Source organism: Girardinichthys multiradiatus, chromosome 7 (assembly GCF_021462225.1).
Source record: "Girardinichthys multiradiatus isolate DD_20200921_A chromosome 7, DD_fGirMul_XY1, whole genome shotgun sequence".
In the NCBI taxonomy this organism is placed as follows: Eukaryota; Metazoa; Chordata; class Actinopteri; order Cyprinodontiformes; family Goodeidae; genus Girardinichthys; species Girardinichthys multiradiatus.
Window position 1 is genome coordinate 10,433,451 of NC_061800.1, and position 27,870 is coordinate 10,461,320.

The window sequence follows — 27,870 nt, forward strand, 5'->3', positions numbered from 1 at the left end:
TTGTAGTTGCTGTTGAGTTTTATGAGCTTTTCCCGGCACTGCGGTGTGCGACAAAACACCTTCTCATGCTACTAACATATGGCTGATTACACTCATGGCCAATCAGTGAACAGCAGTTTGTTCATGTTACATTGTGTCAAGGAGGTACCAAGAAAGCCAGTACCGGGCCGGAAAAGCCAATAATGGAAATGGTCGCAAAACGGACTGAGTGAAGTGGAGCCGGTCAAAGTAGAGACTGTGGAAAAGGGATGTAAGATATAGTTAACACACAGTACAGTTAAAACACATGTTTATTGTTCTAGGTCTCTAAATGTAAAAAATTTGTATTTTTATATTTGAAGAAATGTAAAGACTTGCTCTGACAAATACCATCAGTAGAAGTCACAGCCTGTGACCCTGGAGACCTAGACAAATCACTGAAAAGCCACTTTTGTGTCCACTGTTGTCCAGGGAAGATGCAGATAGCCAGAGGAACAGAGAGGCCCGGGGCAGCAGGCAGGAAGCCATTTGTTAAGCTGGACCATGGATTGCCATTCAGGGTGAATGCTCCTCCTTTCCACAAAGTAACTATAAAACAGTATCAAATGTTCTCTTTAAGATTCAGTATCAGGGTTATTTGTGTTTCTGTTGTTTTAACTTTGTATTTCTGTGTTGTTGCAGCCTCTTCATCAAAAAGCAGCCAAAGCAGCTCCAGACAGAGGGTGTGCAGGGATTCAGATGTGGGTAGTAAAAACCTACGCAAAACTGATTAATCCTTGTACTAACTACTCTGTTAGTTATGAATGTTTGTTCCCTAATAGTCTGATCATGGTTAACCACAAAACACGTTTGAGAAAGTACAGGAAAATGATATACCAGTGAAGGACATATTTTAAACATTAGAAATTAGAAACATTAGAAATATCTTTTGTTTAAATGCCAGGCTTCTCCAATGAATGTGTCTTGTACTTCTAGCTACAGGTTCAATGGTAGGCCACCGGAAAACCATTACCAGCTCTATCATGCCCAACTGGATGTCATTCAGAGGAGGAATAAGGACAGTCCTGCTTGTGCTCCATCTTTAGCTCCTCACCCTGCTCCTGTGCCACAGGACCGAATCATGGACATTAAGCTGCAGTATGAGGAACAAGATGGTTCACCTATGGAACCATACCAGCTGTGGGTGGCAAAATAACCAACACAACATTTCTAAAACAAATCCGTTACAAGATCAGCAAAAATATCAAGCAGTCTGTTTTTACAGTTTGTTTAGAAATGGATTAATAGGAGCTAATATTAATGCGTTGAATCTAGATTTACTAAAGCTAAGTTGGCAATAATTTCATTGCTCGTTGAAAGTTTTAGTGAGTTTTATCTTGTGTTTGGTAAGACCCAGAATCCTAGTTCCATGAGTACCATTAGTAACACTCCACCTGTTGTCTGTTAGTGTGGCTGCAGCTCGTAACGAATACCTGCAGAGAAAACAGGAGGCCAACCAGTACAAACTGAGAGCAGAAAAACAACTGGTAAGACTAAGCTCAGCAGCTCCATACAGTCACATATGCTCACACCCTGAATAACTCTTCAGTGAGCTGCTTTTCTTCTAATCATGTTTCTGATTTTGACATTTTTAAGACAATTTTGAGAATTTGGATCAAATTCACAGCAAGCTTCAGGAAACATGGTGAACACTGATGTTTGTTTTAAATATTAGGGAATCCTTTATTTTAATGGATCAATTTCCAAGCAGACATGGACTCTTTTTAAATGAACATTACGTGTGTCTGTAAGGATAAAAATAGAGACGAATCAATAAATATTATCCTGAATCAGAAAATGTGAAAGTTATCAGTAAGTGAATCTTTCAGATAAATAACACCTGTAGAGTTTTACACTCTCAAATCTCCAATCACATCTTATGTGGGTCCAAACATTATAACATTAAAGACATTTAGTAAAACATTAGGTCTTGTCACAGCTATGAAGTATGGGTGTTGCTTTTTAAGCATGAATAATGTATGTTTATTGGGATTAAAGGCCTAGAATGTCTAGTGTGCTAATCCATCAGGATAGATAAAGTTACTTATGTCATGACCACACCGGCATCTAGTTTTTATTTCCATATTGAATTACTGCCTGACCACCTAGGGCTGAAAGTTAATTGCTCTATATATAGTTCATGACTCAAGTGGTCAAATAAATATTAGCTGAAATAATCAGAATATGGGTCTAACAGCCCTCCTGTGTGAACCACTTCAAATATTTGGCATGCTGAAGTGAGTGAATCTTCATCAGCACAGGCAGAGCAACTGCATAGCATAGCAGAGATGAAGTAATGTTATTATCCAGTTAATGCTGTGACATTTGAGTAGTAGTTGCATAAATTACTCAGCAGTGGCTCCTATGTGTGTTTTATATGAGCTGTGCCCAAATTCAGAGGCTGCTTGGTGGTGGCAGTCTCACACTGTCCAACCTCTCCAAGGCGGGCAGCCGCTCCCTCATTGCTTTCAGCTGCTCCGCTGCGGTTTTCACACCAGACCCCTTTGCCCCCCCCCTGATTGCGGGCCAAACAAATATAAAATGAAAAGTTCAAAAAACAACATTTTAAACCAAATCAAGATGGTACAACGGCTGGAGTTCCTCAAAGATCAAATAAACGACAAAAAAAAAAAAGAGATCGAAAGTTCGGGCTACACTTAGCTTCGCGCTGTCACGGTTACTAAGCAACAGAGGTTACGCTGAGATAGGGGTGGGAACAGCTGGCGAAGGCTAGACCCTCCGATTTCACAGCTGCTCACTTCCAGTCCTCGCTGCCTCTGATGGACTCAGCCTACGTAGACTTTAGGCCTACTTAAATACTCTTCTTACTGTACTACTTAAAGGACTTTTGTCAAGTGCACATGTAGTTGATTTCTTGTCTTTGTGGCAGCTGTTACAGGTTGAATTGTCCTAATATTTAAGCACCTATAATCTTAGACCATTTCTTCTATTATCACCAGGGTTTGCGCCCATGTACAGCTGAGAGTAACAGCAAACTAGGTGGCCAGGAGCAGGAAGTGGGACGACCTGAAAACCAACACTTTCCTGAGGACAGAAAATATGAGGGACAGCAGGTGGGACACAACAGCTGTGGCAGAGAACAAACACCTCCATTCACAAGTTTCTAATCTCTAACAAAATAGCTGAAACTAAAATAAAGTAAAAAAAACTGTACAAATATTTAAAATGAAGATGGACTCAACAGTGAGTGTGTGGGTCTGTGTGTGTAGGAGTATCTTCGTCAGCTGGATCTCATCAGGCAACAGTATCATCAGGATATGAGACAGATGAGACAGAAAGCCGAATTGGTGGTATGGAAATTTGATTCTTTTATAATATTATATAAGATATTGTATTTATATTTTAGAGTTTGTTACTTTTCTAAGCACCCTTTAATGAGTATAATAAACAGTCATATTCAGAGAATTAGAATATGCATTTCAGTGAGGCTTTTTAAAAAAATACAACCTTTAAGTAGGTATTAAGCATACTTTTCACTCAGCCCACATTTCTGTATCAAAAATGTTTTTTATTGGTTTGATGTAATATTCTAATCTTAAATGTCTTGTTTTCATTAGTTGTTAGTAGAAATATGTCATAATTAACAGCAATAAAGGGTCAGAATAAATGGATGCAGTTAAACAGAAACAAATATGTGACAACAATAATAATAATAATAACTAGAAAATACGAAGAAATTTAGACGGGGCCTGCCTCTTGGTGCGTACTTCTCGGACCACAAAGGTTCTCTGGCCGTTAGGTGTAGTTCGCATAAGGTTTGAGGGTAGAGCCTTGAAGAGCTTAAAAGAACTGTAAATTTGTGTGTTAGTTCAATTAAAGTCACCAAAAACTGTTTTCCATTTACCTGAAACAGGATGCAGGTTTCATCATGTGAGGTTAAAACATGGCTTCAGACTTGAACCTGTCATAATAATGCATTTCAAAAACAGCTGGGAACAATGGTTTAGCAGCAATAATAATGTTCAACCAAATTCAGCATTCTACATTTACATGTCTAAATACTGTTTTCATTAAATATTGTAGTTAAAAATGATTCTGTAGCCAAGAGTATGATTCATGTTGATGAGGAAATAAAAACTTTCTGAATCAGCATGCGTTTGTACCATGAGTTTTAATGGTAATTTACACAGGTAAGTAAATCCACTTCTTGATACTTGAGATAGACATTTATTGATCCAAATAAACTTGAAGAACTAAGAGAAAGCACTATGAAATGACTAAAGTCCTTAGCGATGACAAACATGACAATTAGTTTCCTTCAGAACGGATTTGAACAATAACATTTGGTCTGACAAAGCAATACATGTAATTAGTTCAGGTGAATAAATTTCCACCTGAGCTGTAAACAACTCTATTAAGTGCACTGAACTCGAGTTGCTTGTAGGACGCAGCCCACAGCAACTGAGCAAGGACCTTCATCCCAAGATCGTCGCTCGGGTGAACCTGCAACACACAAGTCACATAACACATTCACTCATCAACATGAAGCACTAGTAACATTTTGAGAGCAACAAATATAAATTCAAACTTACGCCATCCCTGCTCCACATGTTCAAGCTGCTCCGGGGGAAATGTTCAACTGTCGAGAGGTAGCGAACATCTGAAGGAGAGAGGAAGACAACAGTCATTCCTAATGCCGCTCAGACTAACACTGTAGTGATTTAATGATAAAGAGAGACACCTAGCACTAGTCTGTTTTTCACTAATTTTGTGTTAATTCCAACTTTAATTGGTAGTGAGCTGAGAACACATTGGGAACGTTTAGGCAATTGCACCTGGGACAGATACTAAAATTTTAGTATAAAAATAAATCGTGAACATCACTTACTTCTCCGAGCAGCCACACGGTGGTACTCCTGCCGCAGCAGTTGTTGCAGGTCTTCCTCAACGGTGAGACGTGGAGGAAAGTCCACAACAACCACCTGTATGATTGAATCAAAGTAAATAACACAAATTAACATACATACTACATATATATATATATATATATATATATATTTAAGAACAAATGCAGTGAATATTAGACTTACGTTAGGGCAGAGGTTGCCGACGGCGAGCAGCAGCCCCTCGAAGTCCGCGCCCGACTGCTGCAAGGTCCTTCTGGCTTCCAAGTTGTTGCCGGGTGCCAGAAGACAGACTACCTCGGGGGTCCGAGGCAGAACTGCTCCCAGCACCTCACGCCTCAACTCGTCCGCCGAGGCCCCGGGGGTTGCAAGAAACCCAAAGGAGAGGTTACCCTCTGGCATGGGGACGAACTCATCAACGAAAGCACGCAGAAGGGAGTCACCAACCAAAAGAACAAACTAAAAAAGGAATAAAGAAAAAAGATTAACGTGACACGATTAGGTTTTCAGTGTACACTGAGAATTAAGTATAAGGTGGGACAGAAACAACATACCCTCTTCTCCGGGACCTCGGCTGGCAGGACCAACTTGTGACTACGGAAAGTCACACGGGAAACTGGCCACTTCAGCACGCGATGACGACGCCCCGTCCCACGACCTATAGAGAGAAACATACAGTTCAAAATCTAATTTCACTGAATTGAGAATTGAACATATTCTACAAAATAACTTAATGTACATACGTGACACAAGAGAGGTCAATGGCCTACGGGGCTCCTCCTGGCAAACCACCTGGCCCGGGGACTCCAGCAGTCGGGACATCTGAGAACAAATAAAAATTCAATGACTAAATAAAACAAAACAAATGATCCAAAAGTTAGTTACTGAAAAATAAACTACAGCTTTACCTTCTTCTCCGAAGACTGGGTGGGGGTCCAAGCCTGCACGGTGGGTGGGGATGTCCTGGGCTGCAAACGGGGATAATTACAACCATGTTGAAAGCACAAAAGCACCAACAACTACTGTTATACTAGGAAAAAAATAATCTATTACGATTTATAACTCAAGATACCTTGGCAACGTCCGGCTGGCTGCCCTGCAGGTCCTCCTGGTCCAGGGTCCTCCATCTCTTCTTGGCGGCCTCAGAGCGTCGTCCCTTGCGTGGCATCCTGTTAAGACAATGAGAACAGAAGAAAACTGGGGGAGAAAAAACCGGTTATCTAGACCAAAGCAACAGAGAAAATACAAACTGTAAAATGTATTTAAATATGTTCCAAATTAATGAAAGTTAAACAGTGTTTGTGGGAAGATATTGTGTGTGTGAGTGAATATTATGTGTAGGTTTGTAAATAAAATGTCTGAATATGTTTATCTAGTCAGTGTGTTGTTGTCTGATTGAGATGTAACAGTAGTGTAGATGATTTAAGGTGGGTGTAGTAAAGCACAGGTGAAGATCACAGCTGGCAGCACTGGAAAACTTCCAAATCGCAAAGTCTCGCACAAGTGAAAAGCTGTAATGAAAAGCAAAAATAATATCCATTAAAAACAATGCTAATCAAAATATTCATTTCCAAAATATATTTAAAACCAGGGCTAAAGCTCAAAATTGCTCCTTAATGTTCTTAAAGGACCAATATCATGTTCAAACATCAACACATTTCATAACCCTGGTCATTAGTAGTATTTAAAAGAATGCAAAACAAAAACAAAGTAACCAAACACAGCTATGACATGTGGAATTTTCTCTTAAATGTATATCCAGTCCATATTAAATGATAAAATATGATAACTGAATAAAAGGCTAATTAAACAATATTGAACAAATACTGAATGGCAAGTCAACATAGTATAATAAATGTCAACAGATATGAACAGTTGCATACAATCAGGCAGCAAATTACAAGTAGTCATATGGTTGATTAAAAATATTCCTCATGACCTCTGTGATAAAATACCAACAAACTTAATACTTTAGTGATACATTTCTGTCTTCCAGATTGTAAAAAAAATAAAAATAAATTCAGCATAAAAATATTTAGATCTCTCTTCTACTACTGTGCAGTTCCACAAAAAGGCAGAACCAGCATTACATTGATCCACGTTTTCACCATCAGAAACAAAGCTTCACTGCAGAGCAGACGGTAAACAACGTGCATGTTTGTGCTGGTTTGTAACACGTGGTGGCTCAACAAAGGAAGTGCAGACACAATGAAAGCTCAAACAACGATATATTTTATATTTTGGACCAGCAGCAGTCCAGCATGTTTGGGGAAAAACATGTAAACGGACATATGAGAGCAAAATAGCTTTATAAAGTAGATGGGTAAACCTCCCCAAAACATGTTTGAGCTTTTCACGACAACCAGAGCTCCTTTGAGACACAGCACACTATCTGATGAGTAAACACGGACTGATTTAAAATCGGTTTTTTTTACCTCATTATACCTCAGTAATTCACTTTAAACCCCACAAAAAATGTGAATACCATACAGAATATTGAGAAAAGCCCTTCCCTTTATTCTGTACCTGTCCGTGTTTATGTAAATCAAAATCATAGTGAACAATGAGATGCTATCAAGCTAGCATATATACAAGCCAAAACCGAACGTTTCACGACAACCAAACATAGAAAAACTCACTAGCTTTCTATAAACACGCATCAAGTTTAACAACCCTAACCATTTTAAATCATATTTCACCCTGATAAAGCAGCTAAACACGATATTTTACAGAGAAAGCACAGAGACATCTTACCTCGACCGAAGCAGAATCGGAATGAAAACATTCGAGAAGCTGACCAGGGGCAGGCGCAGCGTCAGCCAATCAGAGAGCGACATCTGTAGGGGCGTGACATTGTTTACTTGGCTTTTCAAAAAACAAAAAAACAAAAATAAAAGAACTGTATTAAAACCTTTATAGCAAATAGATCAACTTTAAGACGTTATAAAAAACGAAAAAAAAAAAAAAAACATTGTTTTTTACAGACCGAGCCAGTCATTACAGTGTGTTTAGTGAATCCAAGCGAGAGCTCATGACGTGAGTACAACATTACATAGTCTAAAATCACACCGAAATGCTTCTGGTATTTAATGGATCTCCTACAAAACTGATGCTCTGTACTTATTTTAAATGTAGATTTGTAGTTTGTAATTAACAGTATGCTCCTGTTTTTAATCCATGCAGAAATATCAGCTCCAATTACTGATTGTTACTTTTATCCTCTTGAAGGATTCCTGAATCATAAATATTATTTCTCAGTTGAACGTACCTAGGCAAACTCCGGTCTCAGAACGCAGTCAATCAGCTGATTGCTCACAGCAGTGCAATCAGCAGAGGTGCTGCAGTGGGCTGGGGCTGGGGCTGGGGGGGGGCTTTTGGTGCTAACAATGCATGATGATTAATAGAGTTGTATTTGACTGTCTGCTATATTATGAAAAAATAGTTTGTATGTGAGTCAGCCTCATGTTTCATCATTAAGACACATAAAGACCTTTGAACAACCAACAGTTGTTTGCGTGTTGGTTCTGTTGTGATAAAAGGATCCAAAAAGTTGTGAATGTGTCCATACAGGCCCCTAATAAAATCCATTCTGCCTATTAGATTCATCTTTTGGAGACCAAAAGTCAGCTGCATATGAATGTGTGTGAATGTGATGCAGCTAATTGTAAAGCTAACACAGAGTTCACCTAAACAAACCATCCAACTGGATCTTTCTCTCTACTGGTTCTCCTGGTCTGTTTATTCAATTCAAATTCCGTTCCAATTCAAAAATACTTTATTGATCCCAAACGGAAATAAAATGTTGGTGACACTCATATTAATTTAGATTTTTTTTTAAGTCTCTGTTGTGTGGATTAGAGGTCAATGGGTTCCTCTCAACTGCTCTGTCTCTGTGAGAGTGGATCTCATAGTGTGTCGCTGTGTCTGTGTTAGAGACAGGGCTTTTATCCAGACTAAAATTTTAAGTAGAAGCTGGTACACTGACAGTGACTGCATGCAATGATGTTCAGTGTGAAATAAAAAGGCTTTTCTTTTGTAGAGTATGTGTAGGCCTTATTTTGAAATTCCAGTTTGGTTACCAATAAATGTTGGTTTAATCTTAGTCAAATGGAACCTTCACCCCCTTCTAATATACAGTTTTTTAGGTTAAAATGTCTACAGTAGCTATGGAACATTGAGGGTTTTATTTGTAGATTAATTTTAAAAGGCCAATGTAGTCCCATTTATAAAAGTGCTGGTGTTAAACCAGTCATATAAAGGCCAAATCTGCCATGCTCAGCTGTGGAAATATGAAGGCTTTTATTTTGTATAGTATTGGTAGGTCTTATTTTGAAAGCCCAGTGTAGTTGTCAGTTATGGCTGGCTTGAATGTGATCAGTCATGGCAGCTTCTGGCCTAAGGTCATGCTCAGAGCCACTTTTTGTCAGAGGAAACTTAAGTTCAGTGGCAGCTGTGTTCTGTTGCTGTGGTAGAGCATGTTTTGTCTTATTTTGAAAATCCAGCGTGGCTCTGCTTTCAGGTCTGGGTTACTTCCATTAATTATATAGAACCCATGTGCTATTCTAAAATCATTGTCTATGCTATTATCAGCTTTCAAAAATCATTAGTAACCATGGAAGGGTGATGAAAGAAATTGCCCTTTAGGGTTAATCACTGTTGTCTGGGTGTTGGAACAGCAGTACATGCTGTTTAAGTAGGCCACACAAAATGGCCGCCATGTAGTTGCCTCCTATGAAGATGGTGAAAGGGTTAGGGGTCAGGTCGGGTTTAAGCCATAGAAATGAATGAAAATCAATGGAAGTCAATGCAAAGTCCTCAGAAAGATAGTAATCCATGGATGTGTGTGTCCGAGTGTGAGACACAGAAAGGCAGAAAGAAAGACAGAATCACATCCAGACATATACAGTAGGAGATACACAGAGGTAATCATTAGTAAGCATGCAAGGCTGATGAAAGAAATTGCCCTTTAGTCACAGTTGTCTGGGTGTTGAAACAGCAGTACATGCACAAAATGGCCGCCATGTAGTTGCCTCCTATGAAGATGGTCAAAGGGTTAGGGGTGGGGTCATGTTTAAGCCATAGAAATGAATGGAAGTCAATGGAAGTCAATGAAAGTGTGTGTGTGTGCTTGTCTGTGGGTGTGTGGGTGGGTGGGTGTGTGTGTGTGTCAAGCTGGAAAAGAGTTAGTGGTAGGGTCATGTTTAAGCCATAGACATGAAGACAATAAAGGGAATTCCTCACAAAGATAGTAATCCATGGATGTTTGTCTGGGTGGGTCTGTGTATGTGTGTGGGTGTGTGGGTGTGTGTGGGTGTGTGTGTGTGTGTGTGGGTGTGTGTGGGTGTGTGTTCCAGTGTGAGACACAGAGAGGCAGAAAGAAAGACAGAATCCCATCCAGACATATACAGTAGGAGATACACAGAGCTATAAATAGAACAGTGAGGAATGAATCAGCCAATCAGCAAAGAGCGTCAGTGTAACTTGACACCTGCTGTTTCTCACTCACGCAGCACCTCTCTCTGTGTCTGCCCTGGTCTAGGCTTTATAACATGGAGGCGCATGCTCCCGAACAACTGGCCATAACTCGGAAACCGTGTTGACTATGTAATGGAAAATTCTTTTAAAGTGCTCTGATATTCCCTTCACCTCTCTCCTCTGACCTCTGTGTTTTATTAGTGTTCTGTTATTTAGAGCAGATGGACTCTAAATTCAAATGCTGGAGAGTTTTATGGTTAACACTTCCTGAAGTGTATATTTCAAGGGAAGGTAGATGGGTGCCCTCATAAATAACTTTGTTAACTCTGACCCGGGGAGGGTCTAGGGGCCATATTTCTAAAACTCTTTGCAGTTGAGATAACACTGTCATGTTCTGGTATAAATACTGTGTGTAAATGTTGATCGGGGCTCTGTTTCACTGACTAACCTCAGTGTCAGGGTCTTCAAACGCTGAATGCCTTTGAATAAAACTTATAAGACAAAGTCCGGATTTTCTCTTGTTATGAGTCAACTTCTACCCACTTTGATAAGAAAATTCCACAACAACTATCAAAGTCATTCTTGGACCGTTTTTCTCAGAACGGACAGGGGAACGAGAATATTAACACGTTTTTGTTGAAAATATAATAATAAAGGCACAACACTAAGTGAAAAGAGAGGAAAAATGGAGAAAAAGACGAAAATGCCTGAACATGCTCCCGAACAAAGTCTAATATCTCGGAAACCGTACATGGTATTTGAATAATTTTTAAACTGTGGGCGACAGCTATCCCTCGTCCCCAATCATGGAGATTTTCATAGCTCTACGTCATTCACAATATAAAATAGGAGGATGGAAAGAAATGGTGTCACTCATGGATTACTGGTCAAACTCAGAAAATACATGGGAGAAAGCCTACAGAATTCTACTGACTCTTGGCGATTGAGGGGGGTTTGACAGAAAACCGTGAGACCTAGAACAATTTTAAAGATATTGTGTGAAAGCAGAGGCCCGGCCCTACAAACTGACCAAAAATGGTGACTTTAGAGCGAAATTTGTGGCCGTGACGGCGAGTTAAAAATCATTTTTCCTGAAAAAAACCCCTGCTTTCTACACTAGTTAATTGCCATCTCCACTGTAGGAGTGGGATTTTCTCGCAAACTTTGTGTCGCTTGGAGTGTAATTGTAGAGAAACCGTAGCAGTTATTAACAAACCGTTTTCACTTCTGAAAAGCCGGCGGATTTCTCTACAAACTGAAAGTTAAACAGTGTTTCTAGGTGAAAGTATGGCAATACAGCAGAGCCTCAAAAACAGTGAATTTTGAGGATTCCTTCTTCCCCTGACTCCATTCATTCCTATGGGGATTTTGGGGGGTGGTTTTTCGTTAATTACGTCGCCATGGTAACTCGAAACGCCAACAACCTCTCGGACCGAGCCGGACGTTTTGATATATATATTGTGGGGGTGCGCGCTGCGGTTCGGGCCGCATTAACGGAGACGGAAGAAAAATAAATAAATAAATAAAGAGTCCAGTTTAGAGGTGAATAACAATAGGTGCCTGCATGCATTGCATTGCAGACCCCAATAATAAGCATAATAATATGCTATGCATTTTTAAGCATAGAAGTTTTGAATATTTGAAAGGTTTTTCAGATGACAGAACAGATCCAGATAAGGTAACTAATGCTCTACACTTGTATCAGCAGTGTCTCACAAAGTAAGTACACCCCTCACATTTTTGTAAATATTTTATTATATATATTTTCATGGGACCACACTGAAGATATGACACTTTGATACAATGTAAAGTAGTCAGTGTCCAGCTTGAATTTGCACACAGAAGGAAGCCTCTTCTAAAGATGATATACAAGAAACCCTGGAAACAGTTTGCTGACGACCAGCAGACTGAGGACATGGATTACTGGAAACTTGTCCTGTAGTTTAACACTCCTCTCTGCAGCTTCTGTACTGCTACCCAGCCATTACCCTATTAAGACAGTGTCTCGTCCACAGCCAAAATTGAATAGATTAAAAAATAATCTAAAACGAGGAAATCAGGAAAATCTAATAAAAATAAACACAACTCAGACGAAAAAGAAAACAATTAAATGTGGCTTACTGAACATAAGATCTCTCTCTTCAAAGACATTGCTAGTTAGTGACCTGATTTGTGACAATCTGATTGATTTATTTTGCCTCACAGAAACCTGGCTGCAGCAAGAGGATTGTGTTACTATAAATGAGTCAACTCCTACTAATTATTTAAATTTTCACATTCCTTGAAATACTGGGCGAGGAGCAGGAGTAGCAACCATCTTTCAGTCCAATTTATTGATTTGTCCCAGACCAATCAATAGCTACAACACTTTTGAATATTTAATCCTTAGTTTTCCTCATCCAAATTGCAAAGCACTAAAACCACTTCTGTTTGTTGTTTTGTACCGTCCACCAGGCCCTTACTCTCAATTTTTAGATCAGTTTTCAGACCTTTTATCTGGTTTAGTGTTAAATACAGATAAGGTTATTATAGTGGGGGATTTTAACATTCATGTTGACACTGAAAGTGATAGCCTAAATATAGTGTTAAATATAGCCTCATCTAAACCTTCAACTTGTATGTTAGACCCAATCCCAACCAAATTATTTATGGAAGTGTTCCCTCTGATTACCAGCCCCATTTTAGATATGATTAATCTATCTTTAGTAAATGGATATGTACCACAGGCTTTTAAGTTAGCTGTAATTAAACCTTTACTTAAGAAACCTTCGCTTGATCGAGATGACTTGAAAAATTACAGACCTATATCCAATCTTCCATTTTTATCTAAAATTCTTGAGAAAATAGTTGCTAATCAAAGGTGTGAGCATTTACACAGCAATGACCTTTTTGAAGAGTTTCAGTCAGGTTTCAGAGCTCATCATAGCACTGAAACAGCTCTGCTGAAAGTCACTAATTATATTCTTATGGCCTCAGATATTGGACTTGTGTCTGTACTGGTTCTGTTCGATCTCAGTGCTGCATTTGATACAGTCAATCACAATATTCTCTTAGAAAAGCTGGAATATGCCGTAGGGATCAGGGGAACAGTGCTAGGCTGGTTTAAATCTTATTTGTCTGACAGATTCCAGTTTGTTCATGTAAATGATAAATCATCTTTATACTCCAGGGTTAATTATGGAGAACCACATGGTTCAGTACTTGGGCCAATTCTCTTTACTATATATATGCTTCCAATAGGTAAAATTATCAGGCAGCATAGGATACATTTTCACTGTTACGCTGATGACACTCAGCTTTACTTATCCATAAATCCTGATGAGGCCAACCAGTTAGGTAGACTACAAGCATGTCTTGAAGACATAAAAACCTGGATGACTTTAAATTGTTTGCTTCTAAATTCAGACAAGACAATAGTTGTTGTCTTTGGACCGGTGTCTTTAAAAAAGAAACTGCTTAGTCAATCACTTAACCTGGATGGCATTAAATTGACCTCCGGTAATAAAGTAAAAAACCTTGGTGTTATTTTTGACCAGGACATGTCATTTAAATCCCATATTAAACAGGTTTCTAGGGTTTCCTTCTTTCACCTCCGGAACATTGCCAAAATTAGAAATATCCTATCCAGGAGTGACGCTGAAAAACTAGTCCATGCATTTGTTACTTCAAGGCTGGACTATCGTAATTCTTTACTATCAGGATGTCCACAAAATGCAGTTAAAAGCCTTCAGCTGATTCAAAATGTTGCAGCAAGAGTTCTGATGAAAATTAAAAAGAGAGATCATATTTCTCCTATTTTAGCTTCCCTTCATTGGCTCCCTGTTAAATTTAGAATATAATTTAAAATGATCCTCCTCACATATAAAACCCTTAATGATCTAGCTCCCTCATACATCAGAGATCTGATTGTTCCATATGTTCCTAACAGAGCACTTCATTCTCAGACTGCAGGTTTACTGGTGGTTCCTAGAGTCTCTAGAAGTAGAATGGGAGGTAGATCCTTTAGTTATCAGGCTCCTCTCCTGTGGAACCAGCTCCCAGTTTTAGTCCGTGAGGCAGACATCCTGTCTACTTTTAAGGCTAGGCTTAAAACTTTCCTTTTTGATAAAGCTTATAGTTAGAGTGGGTTAGGCTATCTTCCTTATTTTTTACCTCTGCCTTCTTCCCTCACTGTTGGATGGAGTAAGGGGAAGTCAGGTTTAGCCTAAACCGGCTCAGTTATGGTTGAGGTGCAAACACATTTCTCCATTTCTGCTACCTGTATGACCCTTCTCTTTTCCAATGGTTATAATCAGTCTGACAGAGAGAGGTATCCCAATCCTTGTGGTTTTTAGTATAACAATGACCATCAGTGGGCTCTCTTTTCACTCTCTTCGCTACATTCTCACACTACTCTCCAATTTTGCATTATTTGCTGTTATTTCAGTTTTTAACTTAATGTTCTCTCTCTTTTCTCTTCCTAGAAGCTACACCTGGCCTGACTCTGTGTCTACCTGTGACACCTTTCTGGAGAGGGGCATTGTCCAAGCTTCTGCTGGCAACAACTTAATGCTCTGTCTCTAGATGAAACGACTAAAGGAGCTACATCCACTAACATTTACTTTTCCTTCCCATAGAAAGTACTCCTGGATCAGTGCTTCTTTGTTCTCTTTGTGTCTCTGCTCTGTTCTCTCAAACCCCCAGTCGGTCGTGGCAGATGGCCGCTCACACTGAGCCTGGTTCTGCTGGAGGTTTCTTCCTGTTAAAAGGGAGTTTTTCCTCTCCACTGTCGCTATATGCATGCTCAGTATGAGGGATTGCTGCAAAGTCAACGCCAGGGACTGTCCACTGTCTCTACATGCTCATCCAGGAGGAGGGAATGCTGCAAGTCACTGACTGGATGCAATCTGCTGGGTTTCCATAGATAGAAAAACTTTTTATCCAATTTGAATAAATAACTTAATCTGACTGCACTGTTCAATGGTTAGGATTAATTGGAATGTCTACCTGACTTTTGTGAAGTGCCTTGAGACAACATGTGTTGTGAATTGGCGCTATATAAATAAACTGAATTGAATTGCATAGTCTGATGAGACCAATATATACCTATTTAGTTCAGATGTTGACAAGTGTCTTTGGCACCAACCAGTTCAGGAGTACAAAGACAAGTGTGTCTTGCCCACTGTCAAACATGGGGGTGGGATTGTCATGGTTTGGGGTGGTGGGGAGCTACAGTTCATTAACTGGTAAATGGACTGAACTTATATAGTGCCTTTCCAGTCATACAGACTGCTCAAAGCACTTTACACTAGAGCCACAATCACCCAATCGCACTCACTATCGCTCACACATTCATATACCGATAAGCAACTTGGGGGCACATCGACATACAGCAGGAGGAAGCTGGAATCAAACCCACAACCTTCCGATTGCAAGACGACTACTCTTCCTACTGCGCCACAGTCGCCTTAAAGACCAATGAATGCCAACATGTACTTAGACAAACTGATGCAGAGCATGATCCCCTCCCTTTGGAAACTGGGCCGTAGGTCAGTATTCCAACATGATAACCAACCAAAACTCACCTCTAAGACAACCTCTGCCTTGCCAAAGAAACTGAGGGTTAAGGTGCTGGATTGGCCAAGCGTGTCTCCAGACCTAAACCTCAAACGAAGGGTGGAGGAGTACAAGGTCTCTAACATCCACCAGCTGCATGATGTCTTCATGGAGGAGGATTAATGTGGCAACCTGTGAAGCTCTAGGGAACTCCAAGCCCAAGAGAGTTAATGCAGTGCTGGAAAATAATGGAGGCCACACAAAATATTGACACTTTGGGCACAAAATGGAGATTTTCAATTAGGGGTGTACTCAATATTGCTGCCAGCCGTTTAGATAATAATAGTTGTGTGTTAAGTTATTTTAAGGAGGCAGCAAATTTATATTTTTATGCAAGCTGTTCACTGATTACTTAACATTGTATCAAAGTGTCATATCTTTAGTGTGGGCCGATGAAAAGATCTAATTTACAGAAATGTCAGGGGTGTACCCACTGTTGTGAGATACTGTATGATCTGTGCAGACGTGCTTTTTCAGGCGTCTAACACTCAGTTCTTTCATACAGCATCTGCTGAGCATGTAAACCACACGGCGAAGATAAAACGTTCTCTCGTTTTCAGTTTGGGTTTAGCTGCATGTTTAATACGACGGCTGAGTGTGATGCGTCTAATATGTATCCCAAAGCTCCAAAAACACATAACCCAATATCTGTAACAGAAAAAGTACCAGCATCTTCATACATGTTCATATACTTCTCAGCCACAAGATAAACAAGGAACCTTTGTAGTGGAAAAAGCACGAGACCTGGAACCCTCCTCAGAAACACCGGCTCAGGTAAGAATAAGCAACATCAGTCTGTCTTGTTAACTATCAATATCAGCCAAACTTCAGTATTTGCTCAGCCTTTAGATGCACAGAGATTTTCATTTTATAAATAATAACAATACACTTACAGGATTAAATAATCAGTTTATAATAAAATGCATAAGTCTCATCTAACATAGAGACCGAGGACAGTTCAAGGGACTACAGACCGTTGGTAGATTAATTCAGCCAGAGTCCTGACTTGAATCTGAGGTTGAATTTAAGATTAGGGTGATGGTCAGCGGGCCTTCCAACCTCAAAGACTTGGAGCTCAAAGAGGAACGCTGCTGGTCAAAAATAGCAGTGGAGACATGCAAAAAGCTTATCAGTGATTATAAGTAGCATTTGATTGCTGTGATACCAATACAGGCTTTTCAAGTGTTTATTAAGAAGTGTGTAAATCATTTTAACATTCTGTTTTTGTTGAAGTGAGAATGAAAAGTGGAATATTATTGTTTTTAAATATACTTGTCTTATTGCATTTTGGGTGATCCCTGCTTAATGTCTAAACACAAACAAACATCTGAGATGAATGAAAAGTGGATTAAAAGAATACAGACTCAGTTTTTATCCACCCCTAAAAACTAAGACATGTTTGGTTCCATCACATTGCAGAGCACACCTTTATGGATGATTTTGTAGAACTGAACAAAATAATAATCCTTATGACTACATTTAGAGTGCTTTGCACAAGTATTCACACCCTTTGAATGTTTTCACATTTCGCCGCATTACAATCATAAACATCAGTTCATGTTTTGAGATGTTTTTGATGAACCAACATGAAACAGTGCATTACAGTGAAATGAAAGGAAAATTTTACATGGTTTAAAATTTTATATTGCAAATAAAAATCTCAAAAGTGTTACATCAATTTTTATTTAGCCCTATTTACTCTGATGGCCCTGAATAGTATTCACTGCAACCCATTAGCTTTTATTGGCAAATAGAGATTTAATGTCAGTATAAAACCAGCTGTTCTGTGAAGGCCTCAAAGGTTTAGAGAACATTAGGGGACAGACATTATTAAGACCAATTAATGCAGCAGACAGGTCAGGGAGTAGGTTGGTGAGAGGTTTAAAGCAGGGTTAAGTTATAAAACAATATCTTAACAACAAACAATATCTGAACATCTCACAGAGCTCCTTTCAGTGCATGCTGCAGGGAAGAAGGACAGGTTAAAGCCACAAGCCATGTAAGAGGTTAAACTGATCAGACAAGACCGAATTTGAGCTTTTAGTTGTAAAAATTAGCACTGCACATCACCCAGAATATACTACCTCTTCTATGAAACATGGTGTTGGCAGCATCATGCTGTGGAGACGGATGCTTGTCAAAGCTGATGAGAAATGGATGGCTAAATACAGGCCAGTTCTGGAAGAAAAGTTCCAGAACTCAATTCTGCTGAGAATTTGATTATTGACTCTCTTCTTCCAATCTGACTGAACTTGATCTTTTTTGCAAAGAATGATGGGTAAAAATTTCAGACTAAAAATCCAAAGTTGGTGGAGACTATACCTGAAAAGAGCTGCAGCTGTAATTGCAATTTAATTTAATTCAATTCAGTTCAGTTTTATTTATATAGCGCCAATTCACAACACGTCATCTCATAAAAATGTTACAAAGTCAATTCAGTCGAATCATACAGATTTCATGTCTGTTACATACATTCCAATTAATCCTAACTATAGAACAATACAGTCAGATTCAGTTATTTATTCAAATTGGTTAAAAAGTTTTTCTATCTAAGGAAACCCAGCAGATTGCATCCAGTCAGTGACTTGCAGCATTCCCTCATACTGAGCATGCATGTAGCGACAGTGGAGAGGAAAAACTCCCTTTTAACAGGAAGAAACCTCCAGCAGAACCAGGCTCAGTGTGAGCGGCCATCTGCCACGACCAACTGGGGGTTTGAGAGAACAGAGCAGAGACACAAAGAGAACAAAGAAGCACTGATCCATGAGTCCTTTCTATGGGAAAGTGTGATGGAAATTCTTGCAGTAAGCATTCCAAAGTGTATGACCTTTTTTATCTCACTCCTCAGAACATCTGTGTTCGAGGAAGAAGCTGTAAAAGTCATTATCAGAAGTTTAATGGTTAAGACCCATCTTTTAGGACGATGTCAGGAAGGGCAGTTAGGTCTGTTCCTAGATAACCTTGTCACCTTTGAACTCAAGAAGGGTTTGGGTCATAAAACACAGACTCTTTGAAGTTGAGATAACACGGTCATGTTCTGGTATAAATACTGTGTGTAAATGTTGATCGGGGCTCTGCTTAACTGACTTGCTTGGTGACAGAGTCATTCAAACGCTGAATGCCTTTGAATAAAACTTATTAAGACAAAGTCCGGATTTTCTCTTCTTGTGAGTCAACTTCTCTCCACTTTGATAAGAAATTCCAGAACAAAAGAAAAGTGAAACATTAATGGTTATAGATCCTTTAGTGGCTTCATCTAGGAGAGAAAAACAGCTAAGCAGATGAACTCTCAGACAGTTTTCAGGTCTAGAGTATGAAAGAGAGCACATACAGTTAGTCACAGTAGAAGCTCAGCCAATAGCTTGGTCTAGGAGAGATGGGGTTAAACACTATAAGACAGGGCCATGTGGATAATCTGTAGAAGGTGAGCATTAAGTTGTTGGCAGCAGCAGCTTGGCCGATGTCCCCCTCCAGGAAGGTGTCACAGGTAGACACAGAGTCAGGCCAGATGTTGCTTCAAGAAAGAGAAAAACAGAGAGAGAACATGGAGTTAAAAGCTGAAATAAGTTTTCAAGGTCAGAGTATGAAAGAGAGCACATACAGTTAATCACAGTAAAAGCTCAGTCAGTAGGAGAGAGACAGGGTTAAACACTGAAAGACAGGGCCAAGTGTATCATGGGTAGAAGGTGAGCATTAAGTAGTTGCCAGAAAGGTGTCACAGGAAGATACAAAGTCAGGCCAGGTGTAGCTTCTAGGAAGAGAAAAGAGAGAGAACATAAAGTTAAAAGCTGAAATAACAGCAAATAATGCAAAATTGGAGAGTAGTATGAGAATGTAGCGAAGAGAGTGAAAGTGGTCATTATGTCCTCCAGCAACCTAAGCCTATAGCAGCATAACTACAGAGATAGTTCAGGATAACCTAAGTCACTCTAACTCTAAGCTTTATCAAAAAGGAACGTTTTAAACCTAGCCTTAAAAGTAGACAGGGTGTCTGCCTCACGGACCAAAACTGGGAGATGGTTCCACAGGAGAGGAGCCTGATAACTAAAAGATCTGCCTCCCATTCTACTTCTAGAGACTCTAGGAACCACCAGTAAACCTGCAGCCTGAGAATGAAGTGCTCTGTTAGGAACATATGGAACAATCAGATCTCTGATGTATGATGGAGCTAAATCATTAAGGGCTTTATATGTGAGGAGGAGAATTTCAAATTCTATTCTGGATTTAACAGGGAGCCAATGAAGGGAAGCTAAAATAGGAGAAATATGATCTCTCTTTTTAATTTTCATCAGAACTCTTGCAGCAGCATTTTGAATCAGCTGAAGGCTTTTAACTGCATTTTGTGGACATCCTGATAGTAGAGAATTACAATAGTTCAGCCTTGAAGTAACAAATGCATGGACTAGTTTTTCAGCTTCACTCCTGGATAGGATATTTATAATTTTGGCAATGTTCTGGAGGTGAAAGAAGGAAATCCTAGAAACCTGTTTAATATGGGATTTAAATGACATGTCCTGGTCAAAAATAACACCAAGGTTTTTTACTTTATTACCGGAGGTCAATTTAATGCCATCCAGGTTAAATGATTGACTAAGCAGTTTCTTTTTTAAAGACTCCGGTCCAAAGACAACAACTATTGTCTTGTCTGAAGTCACCCAAATTTTTATGTCTTCAAGACATGCCTGTAGTCTATCTAACTGGAGAGAATGGATACACCTTTCAGGTGTAAAAACCATGTATTATTTTCCTCCGACTTCACAATTATGCCCATAAAATACAAATAAAACACACCAATAATTATGGCTGTAATGTCATATGTAAAAAAATGTTTAAGGGTTATTCATAGCTTTACAAAAGCTATATGTAACAGTGCCTTTACTGGTGCTACTGTGCTAGTAAAGCACATCACAAAGCTACACTGTGATAGGGTGTGTTGTATCTTTGTTTCTCAAGTGAGCTGCTTTGCTGTTTTGATTTAAATTATATCTATTCATAGAAAACAAATGCTTGACCTGGTCCAGTCCTACATGTTTGGCAATAAATCACTCAGGTTACACTCAGTGTTTTTCTTCCTGCTGCAGGACGTGGAAACAGCTCTGAGACAGATCAGAGATGAGAACAAGGATGATTTGAAGAAGAAACACAAAGATAAGGTGAGATTTTTCATGGCAAACCTAAATTAGATTTGATTTGGATTCAAATGTTTCAACAAGATGTAAACACATCAGCACAACATTTTCACAACATCAGATTTACCAGGATTTACCAGCAAAAATATATATACATTATAAATATCTTTAGCTTCTCGCTTAAAAGCACAGCTGGTGTTTTAAGGGAATATTTTAAGAGTTTTCAGAAGTCTGAACATTTCTCATTACTCGGCAGTTATATTTGAGAAAATAAGGAAGTGATAATGTTTGAACATGACAAACACCTTTAAAATCTTTTGGACTTTTACATCCCTGTAACATTTGTAGAAGGGAATCATGTTTGAAATCCGGTTGGATGAAGAAGAGACAAAAGACACCACAGAGGAGCAGAAAGAGGAGAGGGAAATTGAAGAGGAGCAGGTAGAAGATGGAACAATCAAAATAAGATCATATTTGCTACATGCCTTATTTTTTCTTTTCTGACTCCGACCCACCAAACAGGAAGTGGACCCTCTCAATCGTACTCTAAGCTTCCGGGAAGGGGAGGAGTTAAAGCTCAAAGACTGGTCAAAGGAGAGAAAAGGTTGGAGCCAAAGGACCCCTCAGACTCTGCTGGATGCCCTCGCCAACATGGACATCAACTCTGTTTATAACACAGTAGCTGATCCTGAAGAAGGTGCAGTACACAGACAAACTGAAATATCTTGCTTATTTTTTATGGCTCCTCGTTTTTTAGTTGTTCGTGTTGAGAACCCATGTTGCTGTCAGTGGACGTCGTCCTGAACATGTTCCAGCCTTCTCAGCAGGTCGCAGACGGTGGACCAGTGTTCCTCCTAACTCCCTGCTGAACGCTCTGGATCAGGCTGAACTCACATCATCAACTCTGGACCCAGTCAGCACAGGTCAGGCAAAACTGGAAAATGCAAGAAACTGGAAATAAGAGATTTATTCAAAGTAAAACACTGAAGTGTTTGTCCTCCCAGATCTAGGGACTGTGGAAGATGAGGAGGAAAAAGAGGACTCGGATGTGGAGATGGATGAAGAGCGTCTGGAACCAAGGTCTGACGATGATGACACGTGAGTTCACACTTTGTCTGTTTACGTCATTCTAAACCTTTTAAACTGCTTTTTAAAAAGGTAAAGCATGTTCTATGATTTGATTTCTAAAGTGTTAGCGTTATTTTTGGAATTTATATCTAAACAACTTAAATTCAGCAGAGAATTGGTTCATTGATCTATTGCCTGGCAAAAATCATGGTGACATCAATATTGGAAAAATGTTTTAGATGTTCTGTGTATTCAAAGAACCGAAAGACATAACTGACCTAAATCTTTCATTGTTTTGTAACCTATCATATTTAATTTTTTAAACATACTCTACCTGAAGAAAACTTCAAGAAAATAAAATAAATTTGTTCTTGGAAACAAAAGAAAATTGCTAAACAAGTCTATATATGCAAATAAGCCTACAGATAAGAGAGAATGCTTCCAGATTTTAATGTTCCAACAGGGTGATTGGGAGCAAGCATGGTCTGAACATGATAGCTTTTAGCTAGAATAATCGATGGAAAGCACTCTAAAGGCTCTTTTAAGAAGGTAACTCCAGAGTGAAAGGGATTTTCATGAAGCAGTGCAGTCTTTGCCATATTCTGTGCATACTACAGGTCCTTCTCAAAATATTAGCATATTGTGATAAAGTTCATTATTTTCCATAATGTCATGATGAAAATTTAACATTCATATATTTTAGATTCATTGCACACTAACTGAAATATTTCAGGTCTTTTATTGTCTTAATACGGATTATTTTGGCATACAGCTCATGAAAACCCAAAATTCCTATCTCACAAAATTAGCATATTTCATCCAACCAATAAAAGAAAAGTGTTTTTAATACAAAAAATGTCAACCTTCAAATAATCATGTACAGTTATGCACTCAATACTTGGTCGGGAATCCTTTTGCAGAAATGACTGCTTCAATGCGGCGTGGCATGGAGGCAATCAGCCTGTGGTACTGCTGAGGTCTTATGGAGGCCCAGGATGCTTCGATAGCGGCCTTTAGCTCATCCAGAGTGTTGGGTCTTGAGTCTCTCAACGTTCTCTTCACAATATCCCACAGATTCTCTATGGGGTTCAGGTCAGGAGAGTTGGCAGGCCAATTGAGCACAGTGATACCATGGTCAGTAAACCATTTACCAGTGGTTTTGGCACTGTGAGCAGGTGCCAGGTCGTGCTGAAAAATGAAATCTTCATCTCCATAAAGCTTTTCAGCAGATGGAAGCATGAAGTGCTCCAAAATCTCCTGATAGCTAGCTGCATTGACCCTGCCCTTGATAAAACACAGTGGACCAACACCAGCAGCTGACACGGCACCCCAGACCATCACTGACTGTGGGTACTTGACACTAGACTTCTGGCATTTTGGCATTTCCTTCTCCCCAGTCTTCCTCCAGACTCTGGCACCTTGATTTCCGGATGACATGCAGAATTTGCTTTCATCCGAAAAAAGTACTTTGGACCACTGAGCAACAGTCCAGTGCTGCTTCTCTGTAGCCCAGGTCTGGGGAATGCGGCACCTGTAGCCCATTTCCTGCACACGCCTGTGCACGGTGGCTCTGGATGTTTCTACTCCAGACTCAGTCCACTGCTTCCGCAGGTTCCCCGAGGTCTGGAATCGGCCCTTCTCCACAATCTTCCTCAGGGTCCGGTCACCTCTTCTCGTTGTGCAGCGTTTTCTGCCACACTTTTTCCTTCCCACTGACTTCCCACTGAGGTGCCTTGATACAGCACTCTGGGAACAGCCTATTCGTTCAGAAATTTCTTTCTGTGTCTTACCCTCTTGCTTGAGGGTGTCAATAGTGGCCTTCTGGACAGCAGTCAGGTCGGCAGTCTTACCCATGATTGGGGTTTTGAGTGATGAACCAGGCTGGGAGTTTTAAAGGCCTCAGGAATCTTTTGCAGGTGTTTAGAGTTAACTCGTTGATTCAGATGATTAGGTTCATAGCTCGTTTAGAGACCCTTTTAATGATATGCTAATTTTGTGAGATAGGAATTTTGGGTTTTCATGAGCTGTATGCCAAAATCATCCGTATTAAGACAATAAAAGACCTGAAATATTTCAGTTAGTGTGCAATGAATCTAAAATATATGAATGTTAAATTTTCATCATTACATTATGGAAAATAATGAACTTTATCACAATATGCTAATATTTTGAGAAGGACCTGTATTGTCTTTATTTCTCCACTGAAATCATGAAGTAGATTGCAGGAGGAAACACACTCATCAATCCAGCAAATGAGAGCAAAAATGTTTGAAATTTTATTACAATTTTAATTAACCCAGAACTTCAGGTGTTTCTCAAAGAGCAACATTGGACTAGAGAAATCAGATCCGAACGTTTTTGTCTAAATCGATAAGCGATTGTAACAGACAGTGAAATGATGGGTCCCTTTAAATGATTCAGCTGGCAATAAAGAGAAGTCAAACGTATCATATTAAAACATCATTAAATGGTGTCTATATACCCTATTTTACCCTGTTCTAACTTGTAAGCTAGTACCCATAAAACAGATGCAACCCAAATAATTCAAACAGCGGCTCAATGAATCCCTTTTTTCATCCCATGCACCAAAATTACCACCAGCTTTCAGCAGACGATGCTTTCAGGTGTAATCTTTGAGGCCAAGTATAAGCTCTGGTTGTACAGAAACATGGGTGGGCTTTTCCATAAATACATCCATAATGCTTCACGTCAATGTATCAACGCAGATAGACATTATTACTCCAGCTATGTTAGGAGCAGTTTTGTCTTTGCAAGTTAGAAACACACACAAACTCAGGTTCTGAACACATTGAGCACCTGCAAATACCTTTTCACCAGCTAAATCACATTAACACAGACATCACCACCAGCAAAGAGCTGAATCTGACTGGAAATTCATGTCGAACATAAAACTGTCAGTGATAGTGCTCCATTATGCAAAGGTGCTGACTGTTATATCTGAAAGGTGAAACCTGACATATTGCAAGTGTTTCTTTTTTATTAAGTTGTGAAGCCCATGGCTGAAGTCTAAAGTGGGTACTGTATGTACAAATTTATATTTTGGTGATGTTATGATCCACATTATGTTATTTTGTTTATGATTACACTGTATTTTTACTTACTTCATCTGAAAACACTGGTGAGGTTGGAAAAATAAAAATAAAAGCCACTAGTGTCCCAAAAAAAAAAGAAGTGCACGTACTGTATAATACGTACTTGAATATAATAAACGGAAGGTAAATGTATGGCAAATCTTCTGTTTTTGATCAGGAATTTTGAGGAGTCAGAGGACGAGCTGAGAGAGGCTGTGGCAGACTCCATGAGGAACCTTTACGTCATGGAGGACTCCAGCTCAGAAGAAAACATGCAGGAGATGCTTGAGGAAGAAACAGAGAGTAAGAATGGCAGGGGAATGAGCTCTTCAGATTGTCAGCAGGTCCCACCAGAGGTCAGCGGTTCAGAGTATAAAGGCTCACCAGGATCTGTAGAGGATGTTTCCTGTAAATCTGAACAACATCCAGAGAGTCCGTGTGAGTCCCAGACAGACATGAACGTCGCTGTAAATAAGCATCAGGCTACCTGAGTCCTTATTTCAGGGATACACAGAAATGATTTAACTTTGTGTTAACATAGGGATTACTGTGAATGAACTGCCTTAAAACATGTCAAGGAGGTGAAAGTGTTCACTTTGACTATGCTCTGAAGTTTTTCTGGGGAGTGTTGTTATAGCAGCAGTCCACAGTAGTATGACCCATTTCTTTAGATATATCCATCTTATGATAAATCTGGAGTAAAAGAGTTAGCAAACATGATTAGATTTATAAAATAAATATCAATTTAATTTCAAGAATTTACAATCTTCATCATTTAACTAAAATCATTTTTGTATTACTACCTGCATTCTCACATTAATGCCATTTAGTTTTCCACCAACACCTCTGAAATTTCCATAGTGGGAAGAATAATTTCCTGGTATGTTGGTTTCTTCAGTCAAACCAAAGTTAAATGGAGGTCAAGTAAGAGACTGACTTGTTACCAGTTGATCCGTTACTGCTGCAATGCTATATTTGCCACTAACAGCACATGGACTTTATTAATGCGCTTGTAGTGGAGTGAACTATACATCTAAACTTCTACAGCACTTTTTAAATTAATTTTGACAACAAATATTGTTCACAAGAAATTCATGCTCACCTTTTAATGAAATATATTAAACTTTTTAATAGTTTCATTATACAAAATTATAATTCCAAAGCAGAAAATATGATTATAATTATTATTAGCATTCATTGATAGGCATGCATCATCACTCCCATTCCTTCCAACAACATCCAATAACTTTATGCTAGCAAGTTGTTCAAAGGTTCTCCTAAACAGCAGCAGTGAATGGAAGCATCCAAAAGTCTCACTTATCATCACATAATCAGTCCAAGTTTTATTCCTGATGGTTTAACTGCTGGTAGTTTTCCAGCAATATGTTGAAAAGTCTCTTCAAGCTAATGCTACAAATGTGGAGATAAACAGTGAAGTTAAAATACTGCTATATCTGCCATTCATTTAGCTCAGACACTGAGGAAAAACAAGTCAGAGCTGCAGCTAATTATTGTGGGTAACATGCCAGAGGAGTGTTTGCAGAGAGCAGTTGACTTATTTATGAAAGACATCCGTGGACTTGAGCAGAAGCTTTGTACTAAAATATAAACTGCTGCAAAACAACAAATTATCTTACATAGGAAGATGTGCTTACAAGCACCCGCTCTCACCTTGATAGTCTGGCTGTTTACTGCCTGCTTGACCTGTTGTAGCTGTGGCTTCATACTGCTTTGAAAAAAGGGGACTGTTTTTGGTTGGCAAAGATAAATGCCCTGTTATTTTCAGAAATCTCACCCACTCTTCTTGCTCAGCAGGATGTTTGGTGAAAGTAAGAGTGCTCACTCCATTGTTTTCTGTGTTGACAATACGCGGAACACATCCCTTTGACATACTTTGCCCAGGAAAGCAATCTGTTTTAAACTGCAGTTCAAAATGCAACAACATGCTTATTCAAGAGTGCTTTCCCATTAAAGACTATTTTTAATTTAAAACATTTTGCTTTAAAAGTACTCATCAGTTTTTTAAAACAATAGGAACATGTTGTGATTTATTTTTTGTTTCATGCTTTCAAAATTCTTAAATTTTCCCCTCCCTCGTTGCTTGAAACAGTACAGATGAATGGCTGTAAAGTATATTTAAGATGAACTGTTAATGAACATTAACCATGTTACAATGCACACTCCTTCATGGGGCTAGACTTGTTTCTTGTCACCAGTTACTGTTTTAAAAAGTGAACTGCCTGCTGTATCAAATGGCTGCTTGTCTCAGATCATTTCTACTGCTGTGGGTTTTCTATATTTTGTTTTGTTGAAAAACATGAAGTGTCTGTCAGCGTGTTTCCAGTAATAAAACTGTACTAATATATGCTGTAGTTGTTAGGTGCACCTACTGTTAGGAAATCAAAGGGTAGATATCTACAGATGTTTGACTGGTATTTAGTCAGACTTAACAGATACTGCATAATAAAAGCAAAGAGGGTAAAGAAATCACAGATGCCTAAGAAGTATTCAGCTTCGACACAGACTGATTTATTGCAGGACTCAAAATGACTGCTTGCTTTTTAAACCTCTACATTGTACTGTGAGTTTCTTACCACAGGGGGGCAGCACACAAGAAATTACTCTCAG

General features: G+C 39.2%; 2 protein-coding genes across 17 annotated transcripts in view; one reads left to right on the forward strand and one right to left on the reverse strand.

Moving 5' to 3' along the window:
- Positions 1 to 27,607, forward strand: part of LOC124871207 (serine/threonine-protein kinase Nek5-like) — a 41,641-nt gene extending 14,034 nt beyond the window's left edge. For 5 of the 16 annotated variants that reach the window (XM_047370312.1, XM_047370306.1, XM_047370319.1 and 2 more), the window contains 13 exons: positions 451 to 563; positions 661 to 719; positions 955 to 1,158; positions 1,427 to 1,505; positions 2,979 to 3,092; positions 3,249 to 3,329; positions 16,653 to 16,727; positions 21,035 to 21,106; positions 21,431 to 21,523; positions 21,605 to 21,779; positions 21,898 to 22,005; positions 22,087 to 22,180; positions 25,421 to 27,607. In XM_047370312.1, coding sequence (XP_047226268.1) covers positions 451 to 563; positions 661 to 719; positions 955 to 1,158; positions 1,427 to 1,505; positions 2,979 to 3,092; positions 3,249 to 3,329; positions 16,653 to 16,727; positions 21,035 to 21,106; positions 21,431 to 21,523; positions 21,605 to 21,779; positions 21,898 to 22,005; positions 22,087 to 22,180; positions 25,421 to 25,733 — 1,580 coding nt within the window. In that variant the 3' untranslated portion in view covers positions 25,734 to 27,607. The remainder of the gene's footprint in view (positions 1 to 450; positions 564 to 660; positions 720 to 954; positions 1,159 to 1,426; positions 1,506 to 2,978; positions 3,093 to 3,248; positions 3,330 to 16,652; positions 16,728 to 21,034; positions 21,107 to 21,430; positions 21,524 to 21,604; positions 21,780 to 21,897; positions 22,006 to 22,086; positions 22,181 to 25,420) is intronic. The other 11 variants (XM_047370315.1, XM_047370316.1, XM_047370317.1 and 8 more) reach the window with 11 other exon arrangements.
- LOC124871210 lies at positions 4,132 to 8,182 on the reverse strand. Its single transcript, XM_047370324.1, has 8 exons — positions 5,956 to 8,182; positions 5,792 to 5,851; positions 5,627 to 5,705; positions 5,438 to 5,541; positions 5,070 to 5,342; positions 4,868 to 4,961; positions 4,572 to 4,639; positions 4,132 to 4,482 (listed from the first exon to the last, which is right to left on the reverse strand). Exons 1-8 carry the CDS (start codon positions 6,049 to 6,051, stop codon positions 4,354 to 4,356), a joined length of 903 nt encoding a protein of 300 aa, XP_047226280.1. The 5' UTR covers positions 6,052 to 8,182; the 3' UTR covers positions 4,132 to 4,353.
- Positions 27,608 to 27,870: the final 263 nt, after the last annotated feature.